A 20,000-nucleotide genomic window follows, 5' to 3' on the forward strand; every position below is an offset into this window, starting at 1 on the left:
ACAACCGTTATAGTCCATACCTTGATAATATTTCCTCTCTTGGTCTTTTTATAAAAGACTCTCTGCTTTCTCTCCACGATACCCATCTCACGTGCTCGAAGGAAGGGTCGCCATGCACTGTTTACATCGCGCAGGCTGGCCAACCCACCACCACCTCGGATGATTGTGATCATTGGGATAAAATAATGGACATCTCCAAATATACGTACTTATATAGGTCTATTTTTCTATTCTAATAAACGACGTAACTGTATAAATACCTAAATATTTTCACAACGAGTAATAAATGTTATTGTTATTTGTGGAGTAGGTTACATAGATGCTCCGTTCTGTTGGCTGGCCTGTGCACCTGGACCCTCGCCGGAGCAGACAGCGGAAAATATTTATTACGAAAACCTTCAAAACTTCATTACTCATCTGTGTTTAAACATGTAATGGCCCGAAGTTTGTTGCGATGGAGGCGTACTTTATTGATCACTTCATCCTTAATCTGTACATTTCTGTCTGAGTGTGCAATGCCCATGTGATGAGGCTCGATTTACAAATTTCTCGTAGGCTTATATGCAACTATGACGAGTATTATTAGTACATTTATGTATTGGTCCCTCAATTTAAACTAGATATTCAGGTAAACTAGTCCACATTTTATGAATTAGTTCAGGTTCTAAGTCTAAAGTTTATCATGAATTAGTTCAGATTATTGTTATTCCTATTATTATTATTATTATTTATGTTATATGTCAGAGTTATTTCACTGTCTAATCATTTACTTTCAAAATATCAAAATAAGATATGTTCATTTTTGGTCATCTGGTGTCTTGTTGACATGTGATAACATTTCTCAGTAAACCTATTAAAAAATAGGGTAATTTTTTGGAATACAATCACAACATTTTTTATATCAATGGATTCCTCGCCTTCCCTACTGTCCACATATATTGAAATTATTCCTCAGAAACCAATACCAACAATATTGGCCCCAATATTAGGAGAGTACATGAATGGTAACAGGGAAATAATATAGAAAATTGGTCAATATATAATCAAATGCAGGGGGAAATACCCCCTGCAATCCCCCCAAGGGTGACTGCTGCATTAGACACCATAGTGACTCTTTCTGTGTATAGTAGTTTTATTTTACCCCACAATTTCCTAGTACCTTTCATGCCCACCCCTGCTGTTGGGGCCAGCATTGTCACTCATGAGAGTTTGTGGCATAATTTCAATATATTTGGATAGAGAGTGAGAGGCATCCATCAATACCAGTATCATTGCAATCAGTTAGATGAAGGCATTCCAAAAAAAGAGAATGAGAATAGAGAATATATTAGTAATAGTACTATAATGGCAACAAGGAGGGGACAGCTGAATAAAGGGTAGGGGCATTCTGATGCCACAAAAGATGTTAGGACATATTCCAAGATCAGATCAGTGATGGGTATAAGGCCACTGTACAACTGCTGATATACTCAGAATATTAAATAAAACCAAATATACAGAAAAAAGTATATCTTGATTTTTTAATGTAGGAATTACAATTGGGGGGCACCTGAGGGTACTAGAGGGTAGTTATGCCTCAGTGTGAGTCCCCTAATTGTTGAACACTGCACCGCTATGCCACTCACATGCAGAACTGTTGAGGGGTGATGATTTTGAATTATTTAGAAAGTAGTTTTCCCATCTATTTTCTTACTGGAAAATCTTTGTAATTTTAGTTTTTAACACAAAACAAGTTAGTTATATTATGTTTAAGTTTACAATGTCCCAGTCACTTTATTAGTATTTTGATGTTAGAGTAAAGCAAGGCCTCTCATCCACTAGTTGGCCTGGGGCCAGACATCACTTTCTGTGGCCTTGAACTTCAGACTGTAGGCCTTCTGTCCCAAATTAGAGCAGGTTTCTAGTGGACCTGAAGAAAACAAAGCTAGTATAATTATACGAAAGTGTCACTTTTGAAAATGACATTCACACATTATTAATGTATTGACATTGACTTTAGTTCCTGTTCCTGCTATCTTTCATTAGATGAGTCCAAAGGTAGTTTTTTTTTTTAGATTGATTTTACAGTGATTTACCTCTTTTTTTTAGTAAACATTAGTTAAGAGTGTAAAATGTACATCAGATATTTTCCTATGTATGCAAATATCCAGCCACTATATCTACTTTACCAGTAGATAAGATTGTATGCAATTTTTTATTAGTGCTTTTCATTGGCCAGAGCATTATCTGTGTAGTCTTTGTAGATAAAAACTCTAAGATCACTTTTTTCTTTTCAGGGGGTTTGATTTCCAAAGACATAGACGTCCACTTGTCATGGGCAGCATATTTGCCGTGTTGTCACTAGTGTATACTTTCCGGTAAGTATAATGTTTTTGTGAATTCCATTTTCTCCTAAGATAATTAATTTCTTGTTATTTTATCATGATAGTCTTTGACCTATAAGTAAAACCTACTGATTCAGCCTCTAATTCAAAGGAATGCTATTACCTGTACAGTTTTGTTGTCTGGCAAAGGCCATCAAGCTTCTATATATATTTTGATAAAAGAGGGCTTGGATTAATGAGTGATAAATCACCAGGAATCTACAAGCTCTGTCTTGCTAGAATACATGTGTTGGAGGTTTGTTGCCCTTTGCTAGAATATTTGCTGAAGGTGTGTTTGCTATGGTTAGTGTTTGAGTCAGTAAGTTTTACTGCCTTTTTTTAAAAAATATTCCTAATGTTTCTCTTTCTCTTTTTCCTTTCCTCTCTTCTTCCCCTCCTTCATAGCTCTCTTGTTCTTCCTCCTAAATACCAGGGGGGGAAAAAAGATGAAAAGATCTTCCATTTTTGTTAGATATATAAAATAAATTCATGATCTGTTTGCCTGTGTATCAAAGCCACATTTTTTATAGTCCATTAATTCTTGATAGGATCTCTTTTTTTTTTTTCTTTGGTTGAACCTAATGGAATTTAGAGGACTTGCTGATTGTTTTCTCTATTGTTGTTTATCATTCAGAAATTTGATTTTGGAGAAATTCTTAAAAAGAACTGTAATATCATTTTCCTCAAAGTCATAGAGGCCAGTGCAAGGGCCAGCATTTGAATCATCAAGGAATAGTACTTTGTTCTTGATTGGCTGCATAGAGTAAATGTGTTTTTTATGCATTTTTGTAACAGACAAGCTTTCAAATTGTACTTTTTGTATTTTTTTCCTTGATTTATGTTAAGGAAAATTTATATGCAATCTAAAATTTAAAAGTTTGTGTTTGTCTTTCTGCCTTTCTATCTTTATCTACCATTCATAGGCATCATTTCCAAGGGCTCAAAGTTGTCAAATGATGGCAGGTAAAACCTATTGCTGAATTCCGTTTACAACCCGCAGTTTGTAATATTGCCAGCTGTTTTATTATTTTTATTATCATTATTGCTATAGTCATTCCTGGTACCAGGAATACTGATGAGGATAATATTATTACTAGTAGGTAAAATGACAATAATAAAAATTATAACATTACTAGTATGATAATAATTATAATTATCATTCTCATTTTTTTCTCGGTATCAACAAAGAATTCATTAAGCATTCATGCATACAGGTCACCGGGGTATTTAGAAATTCCCTCCCTCTCCCTCTCCCTCTCCCTCTCCCTCTCCCTCTCCCTCTCCCTCTCCCTCTCCCTCTCCCCCCCCTCCCCCCCTCTCTCTCTCTCTCTCTCTCCCCCTCCCTCTCCCTCCTTCCCTCCTTCCCCCCTCCCCCCCTCTCTTTCTCTTTCTCTTTTTCTTTTTCTTTTTCTTTTTCTTTTTCTTTTTCTTTTTCTTTTTCTTTTTCTTTTTCTTTTTCTTTTTCTTTTTCTTTTTCTTTTTCTTTTTCTTTTTCTTTTTCTTTTTCTTTTTCTTTCTCTTTTTCTTTTTCTTTTTCTTTTTCTTTCTCTTTCTCTTTCTCTTTCTCTTTCTCTTTCTCTTTCTCTTTTTCTTTTTCTTTTTCTCTTTTTCTTTCTCTCTCTCTCTCTCTCTCTCTCTCTCTCTCTCTCTCTCTCTCTCTCTCTCTCTCTCTCTCTCTCTCTCTCTCTCTCTCTCTCTCTTCATCTATCTATCTATCAACAAAGAATTCATTAAGCATTCATGCATACAGGGCACCAGGGTATTTAGAACTTCCCTCCCTCTCTCCCTCGCTCCCTCCCTCCCTCCCTCCCTCCCTCCCTCCCTCCCTCCCTCCCTCCCTCCCTCCCTTCTTCTCTCTCCCTCCCTCCTTCTCTCTCCCTCCCTACTTCTCTCTCCCTCCCTCCTTGTCTCTGTCTCTCTCTCTCTCTCTCTCTCTCTCTCTCTCTCTCTCTCTCTCTCTCTCTCTCTCTCTCTCTCTCTCTCTCTCTCTCTCCGTCCCTCCCTCCCTCCCTCCCTCCCTCCCTCCCTCCCTCCCTCCCTCCCTCCCTCCCTCCCTCCCTCCCTCCCTCCCTCCCTCCCTCCCTCCCTCCCTCCCCCTCTCTCTGTATGTCTGTCTTTCTTTCTTTCTTTCTTTCTTTCTTTCTTTCTTCATCTACCTCCTCATCATAGTAATTTTATTAAGTGTTTACTCTCAGTTTATATAAAAATAAAATGTGTGCATGGGTACTTCATTAGAATGTTAGACTCCTAGCATTGTCTGCATTATGCTCTTAACTGTATACCTTTACTTTATACACACTAATGAAGTCAGATTGTTGCACCAAGTTTCACAAAAAAATTGTATAACCAACAGAACAAGCACAATCGAAGCTGCCAAACAAATAAAGGAAAATGGGGAATTTGTTTATATATTCAATTTGTACATTTATCAGCAATATTTTAATGTCTCCTCTTTCTCTTCTGATTCTAGACTTGATTTAATCGGAGACATTTCAAAAGAGAAACAAGATCTTCTCCGACACACAGATGTCAGTGGCAGCAATAAGATAAAGGAAACCATAAGAGAAAACCAGCTTGATTACTTCAGAAATTTATCTGGGGAAAAAAAATAATTATGGACCCTTTCCTGTAAGGCTGAATATGCAGACAACTGTGATAGGGGTGCTGGAAGGCCAGAAGAATGGCTCTTCCAAAACTTTGTAAATAGATGAAACACCCCATTTAATCAGCTGATGCTTGTTTACTGTTGTAACCCAGTGTCAGATCATGCATATTTTGACGACTTTCCTTTATAAATACTTTTTTCTTACTTTTCATTAATTTTGTCAGTGTTTACTATTGGATTGTAGGTTGTAAGTGCAGTTAGAATTATATTTATGATTTGAATAGTAATAAAGCATTTTAAAGTTATCTTTTGTGAATAATTACCTTCCACTGTTTAAAATTTGAGTCTTCCCACTCATCACTTAGAGCATGTTCTTCCTACTTGTTTTTCAATGGTAAATTAGTAGATATAGCACTGCATTAAACTGGTCTGAATCAATGATATTTTAAATTTGATATTTATTATATTGTATGCATTTGGTGATCATTGCTTTGGTCAGTTGCTTTTACCTTTATAAAGAACTTTTCCTGTTTCATAAGAAATGTTTTATCTGCTCTTGTTCTATAGTCTGTATCTATGAAGTGGAATGAAATTAGAATTAAGCTGAACGGATTTTGTGTATAAGTAGATATTTTGCAAGTAATTTCATATTGTAGAGTCCCCAATATCAAGGTAATGTATCTTTCAGTTAAACTAAAAATGTTACTCCCTGATTCTGGATTTTTATGCAAAATTTCATTAAATCAGCAATTACTGTCAAACTTATCTTCGTTTTAGATCAGTGATGAATCATATATACTGTCTTAATATTACATATTGTAATATGGTGTCTCTTGCACTAAAATTGTTTTTGAGTTAAGCTGACTATGATTTAAAAAAATAATTATTTACATGATGTACTATTTTGTGATGAAGTTAAATGTTTGGGTCACTATTTCACAGGTTTTTTGTAGTCGTAAGTGGAGTCAGAAGATATCACTGGAGTGGAGTTGCAAAGACTGAGAATTGTGACATACCAAACTTGCTCATTTGTGCACTGATTGTCATTAATGTATTAATGTTTATTTAAAGGTAATTAGGAGCAAAGGAAATGTATTTTATTGTTTTATTTATGTGGTAATAGAGTGTGACTTAGCAGCTGTATTTGGTTCATTAAGTTAGAAATGTGGATTTGTTGACAGCATCTAGTTAAATTATTAATATATAAGAAAGTACTTTGTGAAGACTGAAGAGATTTGCATTATGAAGGTTGGACTCCTTGACTCACTGTTAACTGGATGAGGTCTTGTGCATGCTATTGGAAGCCATACAATTGCCCAGGCTTGGAGCACCACACACTAATGCATGCCTGTCCTTGCCCAACTTCACCTGTCATTATTGGGCTAAAGATCTCGGAAACACAACAACCAGACCAAAGAGGAAGGACCATAACTTTGATTAGGCATTCATTATAGTATAACTGCAACCAGTGTACAAAAGTATTATTAGCACAATGATGAGTAACCAGTGGTGTACATATTTGAAAGGGTGGATATGTGAATGACTGATTTTATACTTCATTTCCTTTTTTAAAATGATTTCCCCTTTTGTTCTATCATTGCAAATTAGGGACATGTACTACTAAGACATGTCTGCAAGAGAGAGAAAGTATAACAGATATAGTGTTGATATTTATACTGAGAAATGACATGTAGCAGGATCGATAATGGTTCTTTGTGTTGAATAAGGTTACATCAGAAAGTAAATCTCCAGTTTTAAAGGGGCTTATATAAAAGTTGTATCATGTCTTCTTGATGTTTTGTCTTTAAAACAAAGCATTTCAGTTCTATTCAATATAGTTATCTGAGCTTTTACCGAAGTTGGCCTTTCCTTTGCAGTTACTTTGGTAAAAAGAAATCTATGAACTTTAATCCTGTTTTCTGTACAGTGTCTCTTTAAAAACCCACATGCCTGAAATGTAAACAAAGGTTTTTATGTCAGGCCAGGAAGTGATTTTAAATAAAGCTATTATGTATATCTAATAACCACAGTCAGAACTTGTTTCAATTTAGGGATATTATTTTTATGAATATTGGCAAAGACTGTTACAAAAATAATGCTTTTCCAGGCAACACTGGCTTGAGTGGTATTTGGTTTTGTTTATACACTATGCAATATTGAGACATAAGAGTTCTTAAAAGAACTACGGTAATATATTTCCAAGACCAACATTTTATAGTTTCCTGGAAGAGCTATAGCAAGACAACTTTATCTTGCAAAATATATAAAATTGATGTCAGAACAGAGTCTTTTGTGCTCATGTCAAGGATTACATGTATTTCCATCAAAACAATTTCTGCAAAGAAGTGACAAATTTTCATTTTTGTCTGTTACTTGCATTTGACTGGATGTTGCCAGTCCTGGTCACATTTATCATGTGTTTTTGTAAAGTCCATACATGTACTGAAATTATATTGTCAACTGGTCTTCAGAGATATACAGATTGGAGGATATTATAAGGAAAAATATTATTATAAAAAGAGCTTTATTTCATTACACCTATCCTCAAAAGGATGATACATGATATGAAAATTACAAAGTGCATAGATGAAAAGTATATGAAATGGTATGATACATACTGAATTAAGCCTGGAATAGATTTATTGTGCAGTGAAAAAAAATGCATATTCTCTTTTTGAGCATCACTAAATGATCATAAGTTTTTGTTTTTTCCAGAATATCATTATTATTTTTTTGTCTTTTGGGATTCCTGATGCTATAAATAGGTATGACTTAAGCACAGCTGTGAGATTTCTCTACTTAAATACTGGAAAATGATGATTTAAAAAAAATCTCATTAATGGAAGAAAGAGAGAGAGAGAGAGAGAAAAAAAAAAAAAAAAACTCCCAAGATAATACTTTCCTTCCTAAACAGCTTTAAGGAAGAATCTGTGATGAGGTGTGAAACTTTGGTTTAAATTTACGCATCAACTTCAGCTGAAGGTACTGAGTAGGTTCTCCATGTTATGAAAATACCTTATATTATTCCCTTCCTTTCCCTGACCATAAGAAATATGTACACCTTAGTATATACAATGGCAGAAAATAGTAATAATAATGATGATAATAAGGACTCATTACTTTTTGAAAAATTATGGAACTAAAATTTATGTACTATGTTGTAAATAAGCTCATAAAATGATACTTGATTCTTCTGACATCATTCTTCTTTATAAAACATATTCATAAAGAAAGATACAAATATTTCACAATAATGGAAGATCTCATTGAATAGTTCATTGTACTCTTCTCAGTCTGATTAAAAAAGATCTGACATCAACGATCATTCATTCATTAAAAAAAATGTAGAAATACTGGCAGAATCATGAGATAAAAAATATTTAATTTGCCAATAAAAATTTCATATCAAAATGTCATTATGAATATAAGAAGGATCCACACTTTCTTATAGCCCTCCTAATTCCTGTCATTTGAATGAAATTTTCTAACTTAGAAATAATACAAAAGGTCTTCCCCTTCTCCACCTACTTTTGTCATTAATGCATGACAATATGCAAATGTAAAACCAAATATTAGAAAAAAATAATTACTTTTTTCTAGAAATATCATCTTTTCATATCCAAGACAAACTTATGGTACTGATGAGACACATGACCTTCTAGCTACCTTACGTCCCAGAGATATGGACTCGGATGATCAATTAATAAATCTCTCCTATTTTAAACTACATCTGAAAATTTCCCCTCATAAGAGAGGTGTAATGAAGAAGTTTACAAAATCCCAACCTTAGTTCATCAAATAGTACTGATTATTCATTTATAGAAAATGAATTAATGCATTAAAACTTTGCATTTTGATATTGTATGCTGCAATTGAGACAGCTGTTGCAACTTGAAACATCACTCTAGAAAAAATGCTGACTTATCTGATTCTAACAGCACTATAATTGATTCCCTTTAATAATGGGTATTTTTGCTCACCACATTTCTAGACTGATTTCAAATAAATAAAATTTTCTTTGAATTTCATATTCAAATACAGTTGCCCTATCCACAGGAGCTACTGCCAAACAAATTCATTTTCTTTCAAGAGATGAAAGGCGTTCAAATTTTGATAAATTTTGGGTTGTTGAGGCCAAGCTTGAAGTTGATATCTGATAAGACAATGCCAAATTGCATCTCCTTCTCTGCTGTGATGCCTGCCATGATGTCTTCGTCCACTTCTTCTTCCTTGTCTTTCTTCTCGCCATTGTTGTTATTCTTCTTCTTCTTCTTCTTCTTCTTTTCCTTCACTGGCTCTTCATCTTCCTCCTCTTCCTGAAATTTTAAGCCATTATAAACTTTCTTCTTCTTTTTCAATATATTTCCCAACCTTAAATGAGCATTTGAAACTAGAAGAAAAAAAGAAGAAAAAAGATGTAGTGTCGTGTCAACAAGAGAAAAGAAGAGTGGGAAAATGACAACAAACATGCTACAGTTTATAGTTTAGGATTTGGTTCTTGTTAACACAGCAAATATTTTAACCGTACTGCAGTGGTTCTTGACCTTTTTTTTTTTTTTTTTTTTTTTTTTTTTTTAAGTCATGATCCTTTATGAGAATCTGAGAAAGCCAAAGGCCATCTCCTTGAAAAAAAATAAATAAAAAATAAAAAATAAAAATGCATAGCTGCAACTTTCTGCACAGCTGATCGAAAATTGACTGCATAATGCAAATTGAAAAGGTAAATTTTTTCCTTGAACATTTTGCATTGTAACATAGGCTTTTATGGTATTTCCAATTAAAATAGCTTGTCAAATTGATTTTATATATTTGCCACTGGATGGCATGCATGTACATGCCATGGCATGCATGTACATGCCATGGCATGCCTGGACTATATTCCAGGTGGCATATGCATCCGTGCCATGGTGTGCCAGTCCCGTTTTCCAGGGGCATGTACAGTCATGCCACCCACACTGTGGTGCCGACACGATCCCTCGGCAGCAGGGCCCAGGCCACTATGAATACAGCCAAGAGAGGACTTTCACAATGAGAAACCACGCGGCAGCATAGGGTATTAACCCAATGCCAACGGGCATGACATGTACGTACGTGCCATGCCTACTGTGAGTTACTTGTTTGATTGTTTTTATACATAGATTGCTACACTTGTACTAAGTCACCAATGAGTCAATTATGAGTACTGTCTGTCTCGCCTGTTTACCCTTTTCTTTGATTTATGAAAATATTTTACGTTATCTTATTTTGCTGTTACTAATGTTTATAACATTATAGTAATTATGTTTATAATAAAAACAACACCATTGATTTTCATAGCACTAGTAAAATCCCAGGTTAAGAACCTGTGCTTTAAATTTCTGTTTGTTCATCAATTTCATAATGGTGATTAAATGATGATAGCATTAAAGAGAAAATCATAACTTATTTAATGAGATTGTGCAAACAGTGGAAATGTGTGAAAAATTCAAGATTTCTTTCTTATCCCTATATCTATTTGGAGATCACCATAATCTTCCAAACACCCATGCACAAACAGGATTTTTTTTATACAACAATCCAACTGCTTAAAGGTATTTATAACACTCAAAAGGAACCATATCATTGGGAGTTGCCATCAAAAAATACTACTACTACTACTACTACTACTACTATTATTCAATAATAATAATAATAATAATAATAATAATAATAATAATATTATATTTTTATACATTTCTGAAAGCTAGTGTATGTAGTAATACTGCACAACAATGATGATGATGATGATAATAATAATAATAATAATAATAATAATAATAATAATAATAATAATTATAGTTTTCCAAGTTCAACAAAATATTTTAAATATTTTATCCTTGACCATATTAGGTGACCATAGTCAGTTTTCTAACTTGATTACGCATTAGACAACTATAATCCACGATCTTTGAGAAAAAAATCTACACAGGCCGATGCCGATAACTCCGCTTCCTCCCCTTTGAATGATGCCACTTTTTGAGTATACCACAAACTTGAACTGCTCATAAAATGAAATTGGCTGCTCCAATGAACAGAAAATACTTAAAACAAAACAGATTATGCATCTTATGTTCTTTGTTTTACCTAAGGAGAATATAAATGACAAATTTTATGACTGATATATACATAGTAAACTCACAATGCATAATAAAACAATATATTTTAAGACATTCTCATGCTTTTGAAAAATGTTTTAGTAAACTGTGAATAATTATAGTTGCTCTGGATGCAAAAGTAGCCATAAACAAAATCACATTTTCCCTATGAAATTTCTTCATTTAGCTAATGCTAAAAACTTGTCTCAAAGTTACTTTCCATCTTCTTATTACTTCCTCTATTATGTCTGTAACTGAAATAAACCAAAGGCAAGAAGACAACCAACAAGACTAAAATCCAAGCAAATGAAATGCAAACAATCATACTCACTACAAATTCATGCACTGTTAACCTTTCCCCCATAAAGAAAAGTAGAAAATAAAAATAAGCTGATTACTATAATCATGCATATGTATTTCTCTAGCTCCCAAAGAAGATATATTAACATGATATTCATTAGCCAACAGATTTCTTGTAATAAAGATTTCTTGATACACTGACAATCAATATCATTATATCTCTGATCACCATTACCAAATCTGAAATCTGTAGTGTGTGTCTACAAATCATAAGAGATGATAGTACCAAAATGTTCAAACAAAAGAGAGAACAATTGTTTTAACCAAGAGTGTGAAGGTCTCTGACCTCAATTACCATGTCTGTAACAAATTGGTAAAGGCAGATCAAATAAGGATATTTTCAAATATTCAACATTTACACAACTGAAGCAGCACATTCCTTACAGCATGAAAATAAGGAAATTGAGAATATAGATAAGATTTATAGATTATACAAGTCAATCATTCAACATTACATTCACTGATTTGTTTGTCGATAATGTAAAAAAAATGATAAAGCTTTAACAACCAAGAGAAAAAAGGAGAAAGTTTCTGTGAAAGAAGGTTAGGAGGTTGTCCCAAAGATGTCATTTCACGTCCATTTCTTGCCGAGGTCATTAGCTGTCGAGATCTGTCAAGACCTTGAAGATATATATAGATAGATGTTATACACTAAGTGTATTCATGAAGATTAGCTAGTGGGAGGGTTGCATCTACGTCACACTTGGCATATGTGATGCATTACAGTACCAATTTCTGATTATCTTAGGGAGAGGGAAGGATAAGGTGCAAGGATTCTTATATATTAATGAAAGGTTATATGTGAAGAGTTTAATAAAATTTAAGGGTAGTGTAAAATGAAAAAGAAAGAAAAAAAATATGGTGAAACATAAAATAATAATAACAAAATAATAATAAAAAGGATTTGTGAGACTTCCGATTCATTATTTATGGAGTTCTTATATCGATTTAACAGCGCCATTGCTTATAACAACTGATTACGTTCCTCTCTTGGGGGGGAGGGCACTCTCCTCTTTGGGACACCTGCCTGCCTGCCTTCCCCACTGCGCTGGATACTGACCTTGTTATAGCGATACATGGTAACACTAACCGGCTCTGAGTTGTTCTTCACTTTCCGTTCACGCTTCACCCGTCCCGTGGGGTTAGGAGGTTCCTCCTTCTGTCTCTCCTTCCGGGCCTAGGGAACAGGAAGGGGGGAGGGAAGGGCTTAGTTTCTTATGCATATTATTTAATAATATACATATACACATTATATATGTGGTTGTGTGTGTGTGTGTGTGTGTGTGTGTGTGTGTGTGTGTGTGTGTGTGTGTGTGTGTGTGTGTGTGTGTGTGTGTGTGTGTGTGTGTGCGCGCACACATGCAAATGAACTTGTGCACATTTGTACATGTAAAAAAGAAAAGAAAAGAAAAGAAAAAAAAACTACAGCATTTAACTCAGTGCAAATGGACATTCAAACATAATCTTGACCATTATTTCTAAAGGACACTCACAAAAATTCCCAAAGCAACCTACCTTCCTCATTTGATTCTCATACTCTAAGGCATCATAGAAGTTGGGTTTCTCCCGCTTGACCCTCTCACTGCGGCGTTTGCCCTCAGGGGCTGACGAGCCTAGGTCTCCTTTGCCCACTGATGCCGTTAGAGACATGATTCCACTAACTGCAGTTGATGTGGCCGATCCCCTGCTTGGTTTCATCTCCTTCAGATGGCCGTCGTCAATCTCCTCTACCTCTGAGGTGTTTGAGGTGGTTGACCGGCGTCTCTCCTCGAAGAATTGGTGTCCGCAGTGACAGTGCTTTGTTGCCACTGGTACCTGAAAGGAATACAATTTAAAATTATTCCTGAATAGTTATATACAGACATCATGTGTTACAATAAAAAAAAAAAAAAAAAAAAAAAAACATAGTAACAATATCAACAATAACGACAAAATCAATAACCATAAAAAAATGTGCAATGGTGCAAAGGGAAGAAACACATTTTGATCTAAAAATGAAATCTGGTCCCTATAATCACAGATTTTTTTTTTTTCCTTTGAGACATACTCAAACTTTTGCAATAGACCTCCTAAATTATCCATGATCAGCAATATCATAATCAAGCATAAGATATTTTTGCATAACCCCTCTGATCCAAATCACATGACCATTACATCAGGGGAAAATTTGATTAAGGAGTGACTGAACATGCTGTCATGAGAATTTTGGCTGAAGCCCAGGGTGATGGGAATGACTTGTCACAAGTGTACAAAGCTCCTAGAGGGGCTTTTGCATTATTTCCATTGATAAATAAGTGTAGAATGTAACATCTGTGAGCCATGACTGGAAGAGCACCAGATGATATCTGAATACTCAGGATCTTATTCCTGCCTGCCGTGACTGGTGGCGCAGGTCGTATTACAGAAAATTGAATGTTACCAAAAAAATTAAATGATGTAAATAGCAAAATGTTACTTATTGTTATTAGTACTGCACTGAGTTATATAAGCATATCAAATGACAAATATAGACATTTGAAAATGGAAAAAACTTATGCAGAAAAAGAAAACATTGCAAAGGGGAGGCATGGAGTCTTGTTACCGCACACAAGTGCGCCTGGCCTACAAGCCACACACCCATCAGAGTGGCCACTCAATTAAGCCTAATGTCCGTATTTTGGGTGACATGCGGGCTGTGAAGCATCCACATCCATGGGGTTAATAGGAAAATATTGAAAAAATATTGTTGTTCAAGAAAACAAATGACTTATTTTCCATATGAAAGATCTCAAATACATGCAGTTAAAATCCTGTACTTGTGTCCCAAGATAACAGCTGCACAATTACGATCATCATTGTATTATCATTATCATTCACAGAATATACCATAATTCTGATTTCACTTTCTTTCATCTTTAATACTCAAGAACATAACAAAAGAAATTACAAAATAACTATGATGCTATTATTAAAAATAATAACAACAATAACAATAATAACAATAATAATAATAATAATAATAAATAATAATAATAAAAACAATAGAGATAATGATACTATTCACTGTAAATATAAATTTTTACAGACAAAGCTCTTGTTCTGAAATTTACCAGCTACTTGGGAAATCATCCAGGAAAGTAGCAGTACAGGTATATAAAATCAAACAACATATAAATATTATAAAAAAGTAAGAAAAACACAGATAAGACACTATACAGCATGCAATGTATCAACTAAACTACCTCTACAAGAAAGGTACTGTGGACATTATGTTGCATTTCAGCCTCCTATATTCCTCAAGCTTCCCGCCTCCCTCTATCTCCTTCCAAAGCATCAGGAACCGTTTTGCATATTATGTATGAAGATAAGCAGTTGGAGGGAAGAATAAGACACCAGAGAAATGTTTAAAATATTGATATAAAAAAAAAAAAAAAATATGTTCAAAAAGGCTAATTATATAATAGATACATTTCGTATGATCAAAATTTGCTGTGACGTCTTTGTTTGCTTGATTATAAATATTGCAATTAAGTGAACATAGTTATGATCAGGCAACTGAAAATCTGTCAACCTGCAATAAGATATTCTTGCCTACCTTCCTGTGTATAATCCGATAGCCTGAGAAGTGTAAAGAGCCCAATTCCCAGAAAAGTTTCCTCTTACATTTGCATCACAGGTAGATTCACCTTCATAGGATTTTGGCTTCCATTATCCTACTAATATTTAGTAGAAAAACTGAGAGACTCACTAATAAAAATCATGAATAACACTAATAATTAATATTCCCAGCAGAACTACCTATAAAGAACTAACACTGTAAGAAACAGACTAATTGGCCAAGAAAACATGTTTCTACTGTGGAGACACTATGAAGAACAACCAAAATAAACAATGAGCAGAAAGTCCTATAACAAGAGAAACTTGTTGATAAAATTCAAACTTCCCCTCTATTTACTCCCCATACCCTTGGAGATTTTCCAACAAAAGGTTATAACAAAACAAACACCAAATCCATGCACAAAATAAGGAGAAAATAAGCTTCATTAGAATCTGGGTAAGGCATGGTTGAACATTTCTCACTGTGACTGGTTCTAGGACTTGATGTGGTTATAGTGTGGAAATCTTTGCACAATTAAATGCTAAACAGAGGCAACAAATTCAACTGCAAAATAAAACCAAGCTTACTCAATAAAATATGATGTCATCTAGATGTGCAGGAGCAGTGACTTCTTTGCTTTCAGTGCTCTACAGTGGGGGAAGTTGTGCTTGAACTTTCCTCTTAATAGTTGTCAGTTTAACTTTTATCTATAAACATATATACTCTTATGTATACATTAAATAGATGTATCCATAAAAATATAAACATATATATATACATATACATGTGTACATGTATATATGCATATAAATGTACATGTATGTATGTATGTGCATATATATTTTTATATATAAATATTTATATATATACATACATATATATACATATATTTTTATAGAAAAGGTATGAATGAGAATGTATATCTTCACAATACAAGAGATGTATTTGACCGGTTTCGATTATATCTTTGTCAGAAATATACCCGGTATGTATTTACATGTAATTCATGTATTTCTGACGAAGATATAAATGAATAGGGTCAAATACATCTCTTGCATTGTGAAGATATTCATTCTCATTCATACCTTTTCTACATTTGTCAACATGAATGCGGTTCATATACATATATGTATATATGTATATATATAAACATTTATACACATATATTCATAGGTATACATATATTTAACCTATTGCCCATGGGCATGGCATGTACATATTAGTATTAGCTCACCTGTTTACCTTTTTCCTTGATTTTTTGAAAGCTTCATCTGTACTATTCTATTGTTTTTAATGTTATTAATATTCTAATAACAATTTAACAATTATAACAATTATAACATCACTTTTTCTTAAATTGGCAGGATTTTTTTTTTTTTTTTTTTTTTTTTTTTACTGATGTTATAAATATCAATGGTGATATTTTTGTTTATAGACATTATAGTAACTGTAATGTTATAGACATTAGTAACAGCAATATAAGATAATGTAAAATATTTTTGAAAATCAAGGAAAAGAGTAAACAGGCGAGACTGGCAGTACTCGTAATTGGCTCATTTGTGACTTAGTACAAGTGTAGCCATCTTTGTGTAAAATCAATTAATAAAGTAAACTTACATTGGGCATGGGATGTACATACATGCTTTATTATCTTTTCAACAACCTTATATTCAAATCTATTACCTGACAACATCGCGGAAGACGGTAGTCCAGTGAATTGGACTCACTATGTGCCATATTATAGATACATTTGCAAGCCTACACTTTTTGTATGAACCTAATGCCACGAGTAAAATGTTGTGCTCTCTCTTTCTCTTTTTTTGTGTGTGTGAAATGTCTCAACACATAGATGGGAAATTTATTTTAAAATAATGCTATGAACATCGGTGGTATTATTTTTAATATAGATATTATAATCACTAAAATGTTATAAACAGTAACAGCAAAATAAAATAACGTAAAATATTTTCGCAAATCAAGGAAAAGGGCGAGACAGGCAGTACTTGTAATCGGCTTATTGGTGACTCAGTACAAGTGTAGCCATCTCTGTGTAAAAACAATTAATAAAGTAAACTAACAGTGAGCATGGCATGTACATACATGCCATGCTCAGTGGCACTGGGTTAATATAAGTGTGATGTCAGATTTAGTTTGATTGGATATTTGGTACTCTATTGAATACATCTATAAACAAAGGTACAATACTCTACTTTAAAAAATGCCATGAAACCATCAAAACAAAAAATTATAAGTGACAAGATGTGCATTGCCTTTCAGCACATCTTAGGGTCATATTTGTTTTAACTGTTACACAATCTACCAAATTTATCAAAATATATAAGCTGGATCTATTTAGTATACCAACATAAGGAAAAAAAGGTAAGCACAATATTGTCAGAAGGCCTATTCCTTTTGTAAAAATAAAGATAACAATAATAAATAAATATACAGATACTCGTTGGGCAAACTTGCACATCAATTCTTGTTTTAGATAATATTTACTTCATCATTTTACGAACAGACTTCACTACTTCTAACGCTTTTTTGGGTGATAATTACATCCAACATAATTTACAAAATGATTAGAGGACAACCATGTATGTCACTAGCCTTCAACTGGCTGGAACTGCCTCCCTGCATGCCTTAACTCTCACAGAAACTAATAAACCTCCATATATATTTTAGGAGAGCAGTTCCCAATGTTTTTCATACTTGCAGCACTTCTCAAACCTCTGACACATCAGCAACCATCATCAGTCATTCTACATTACTTTTCAAATGACGTACATTTAAGGTAAGAGAGAGAAGAAAAATATTCAGTAATCTAAATTCGCCAAATTCTTATACAGTATTTCTTGATAACACAAACACTGACAAACGACAAAATTGGCCTACAGTATTTTTTCCTAAGGATTTGCAATCCCCCTGCTAATCCTCCACTGCATAGGAACCACTTTTATAAGAGGTTTCTGCTTGCAGGCCTGCAATATTAGGTTTCTTCTAGCATTTACCTTATTTCAAATAAATTTTAAATTCCTTTAAAATATGGTGGACATCATATGCATTGCCAACTTCAGACATTTCTAACTCACAATGCATTTATTTGTAAGTACTCCCGGTGAGCAAGATGAAGATCATCAGTATGTGCTATAGTTTTTAATAACTATTTCTATGATCTAAATTTTGTCTTTCATAAATTCCATCATTAAAAAAGATACTTTACTTCATGAAGCATATACAGTGAAGGTCATTGACCTTTGCTGGCGCACAAAGTATGGTGGATGCTGCTATCACTTGATAATGTTCTCCTATTACAGAACAAATTATACATCCTTTCTCCACAGGTCATACGAAAATTGAATTTGATCTGGATAGCACATGACCAATATTATCACACATAGCTTAAGAACTCTCATTTTGAAAGCTACTACGAGTGCCCTCTAAACATGTACCCTCAATTCTGTCTGGGCTTGAATAGAATTCTATGACAACCTTAACACATCTTAAATAACTTAGCCTAACACAACATAATCTTGATTACATTAAAGCTTTGCCAGCCGTACTAAACTTATCTCACCCTGAACGAAATGTAGCCAAATGTAACTCATTCCAACCTTTCTCTAACCTAGCCTAGCCTAAATATTACTCTTAAGTTTTGCTTAACGATGATCTTTTCTTACACATTTTAAAACCGTTTTCTATTGTCAAATGTCATCCGTATCTAACAATGACAAACAACTATAGTTTGATTTCCAGCACAAAAATATATTCTGGATGCAACTTCCACAATAAAATAGTGATAAAGACAAGTCAAATTTGAAAAACATTTAACGGTAAATTAAAGTATTCGAACAATCCCAAAAATTTAGATTCTTTCACCAAAATCAATTTTCTTAACTAACTTCTTGTTAAAAATTATGCATGCAAGTTTAATTACTGAATCTTATCTTCGTGCTAATCCATTACAATTAAATCCTTAATGATCTAACAAACTACCCTAAAAAATCAATGTAATAGAAATACCTCGGCAAATACAAACTCCTCCCTTTAATCGTTAATTTTAACTTGAAAAAGATTTACATCACCTTAACTCTAGAGAAAGTACATGATATAATCCATATCACCAACATGCACACAATAACACAATGGAAACATCCTTTGAAAACAGAGATTAGTGTTCCTTTCATTCCACTCAAGCCTAGGATATGATTTTTAGGTTATGATTTTGACGCAAAATACACAAAGATCAAGCATTCCTTTTCTACCATAAACCTAGTCTTCCTCACAGTCACAAACTGAAAAGGCAAAACTACAGCATCAAGAATAGCATCAAGATCAGCATCAAGAACAGCATCAAGAACAGCATCACTCCTCCAAGATGAAATCTCTAGCCCTCAGCATCTTTCCTTCTCTCTCCCACTCAGCATGTCAAAGAGATTTAGAAAAAAAAAAGAAGGAAAACTCTGAGCATCAACCCTGTCTCAACCAGATAAATCTCAGCATCAGATTAGAGCATCATTCTTCTCCTCTCTCTCCTCCTTCCTTCCTTCCTTCCCCCAGAGCCAGAAAACGGAAAAAAAGGAATTACAGCTTCTTTCCTCTCCTCTTAGCTCCTTCCTTTCTCCTTCCCCCAGAACCAAAACAAAATGGGAAAAGGGGAACGCAAAAATGGCTCCAAATTTCCCTCTCCCTCCCTTCGTCACTCCTCCAAAAACCCCATATATATCACCTATCACTCGTCCATACCTCACAAATGAGCTCTATGCCAAGGAACCGAAGGCGGTATGAGGAGACAGGCGAAAAAGGGCGAGAAAAATGACCTCTCTTCTCGTCCTCTCTATCTCCCTCTTCCGTAACTTCGTCTCGGAAGACAATGGCTTCAAAAAGAAAGAAAAAAAAAATCCCCTCTTGAGAAACCTTCCCTCTTTTTTAAACCTCTGAGTCTTTCCTTCTCGCTTTTCCCTTTCCCTGACAGCCTCAGA

General features: G+C 34.1%; 2 protein-coding genes and 1 long non-coding RNA gene across 4 annotated transcripts in view; 1 reads left to right on the forward strand and 2 right to left on the reverse strand.

The window, feature by feature from the left end:
• Window positions 1-124, reverse strand: part of LOC125031819 (exosome complex exonuclease RRP44-like) — a 15,131-nt gene extending 15,007 nt beyond the window's left edge. The window contains exon 1 of the mRNA XM_047622777.1: window positions 21-124. Within this exon, the coding sequence (XP_047478733.1) occupies window positions 21-86 (66 nt within the window). The 5' untranslated portion in view covers window positions 87-124. The remainder of the gene's footprint in view (window positions 1-20) is intronic.
• A 181-nt stretch (window positions 125-305) lies between these two features.
• Window positions 306-7,829, forward strand: LOC125031421. The gene is made up of 3 exons (XR_007115487.1): window positions 306-431; window positions 2,277-2,357; window positions 4,834-7,829. It is a non-coding gene; the product is annotated as an uncharacterized LOC125031421 (long non-coding RNA).
• The window catches only part of LOC125031420 (nucleolar protein 58-like), a 12,848-nt gene continuing 326 nt past the window's right edge, over window positions 7,479-20,000 (reverse strand). Inside the window, exons 2-4 of one of the 2 annotated variants that reach the window (XM_047622137.1) lie at window positions 12,957-13,256; window positions 12,502-12,618; window positions 7,479-9,284 (exon numbers count right to left, since the gene is read on the reverse strand). In XM_047622137.1, the coding sequence (XP_047478093.1) occupies window positions 9,072-9,284; window positions 12,502-12,618; window positions 12,957-13,256 (630 nt within the window). In that variant the 3' untranslated portion in view covers window positions 7,479-9,071. The remainder of the gene's footprint in view (window positions 9,285-12,501; window positions 12,619-12,956; window positions 13,257-20,000) is intronic. The other variant, XM_047622138.1, reaches the window with a different exon arrangement.

The sequence above is a fragment of the Penaeus chinensis genome, chromosome 13 (genome assembly GCF_019202785.1).
Source record: "Penaeus chinensis breed Huanghai No. 1 chromosome 13, ASM1920278v2, whole genome shotgun sequence".
Lineage (NCBI taxonomy): Eukaryota > Metazoa > Arthropoda > Malacostraca > Decapoda > Penaeidae > Penaeus > Penaeus chinensis.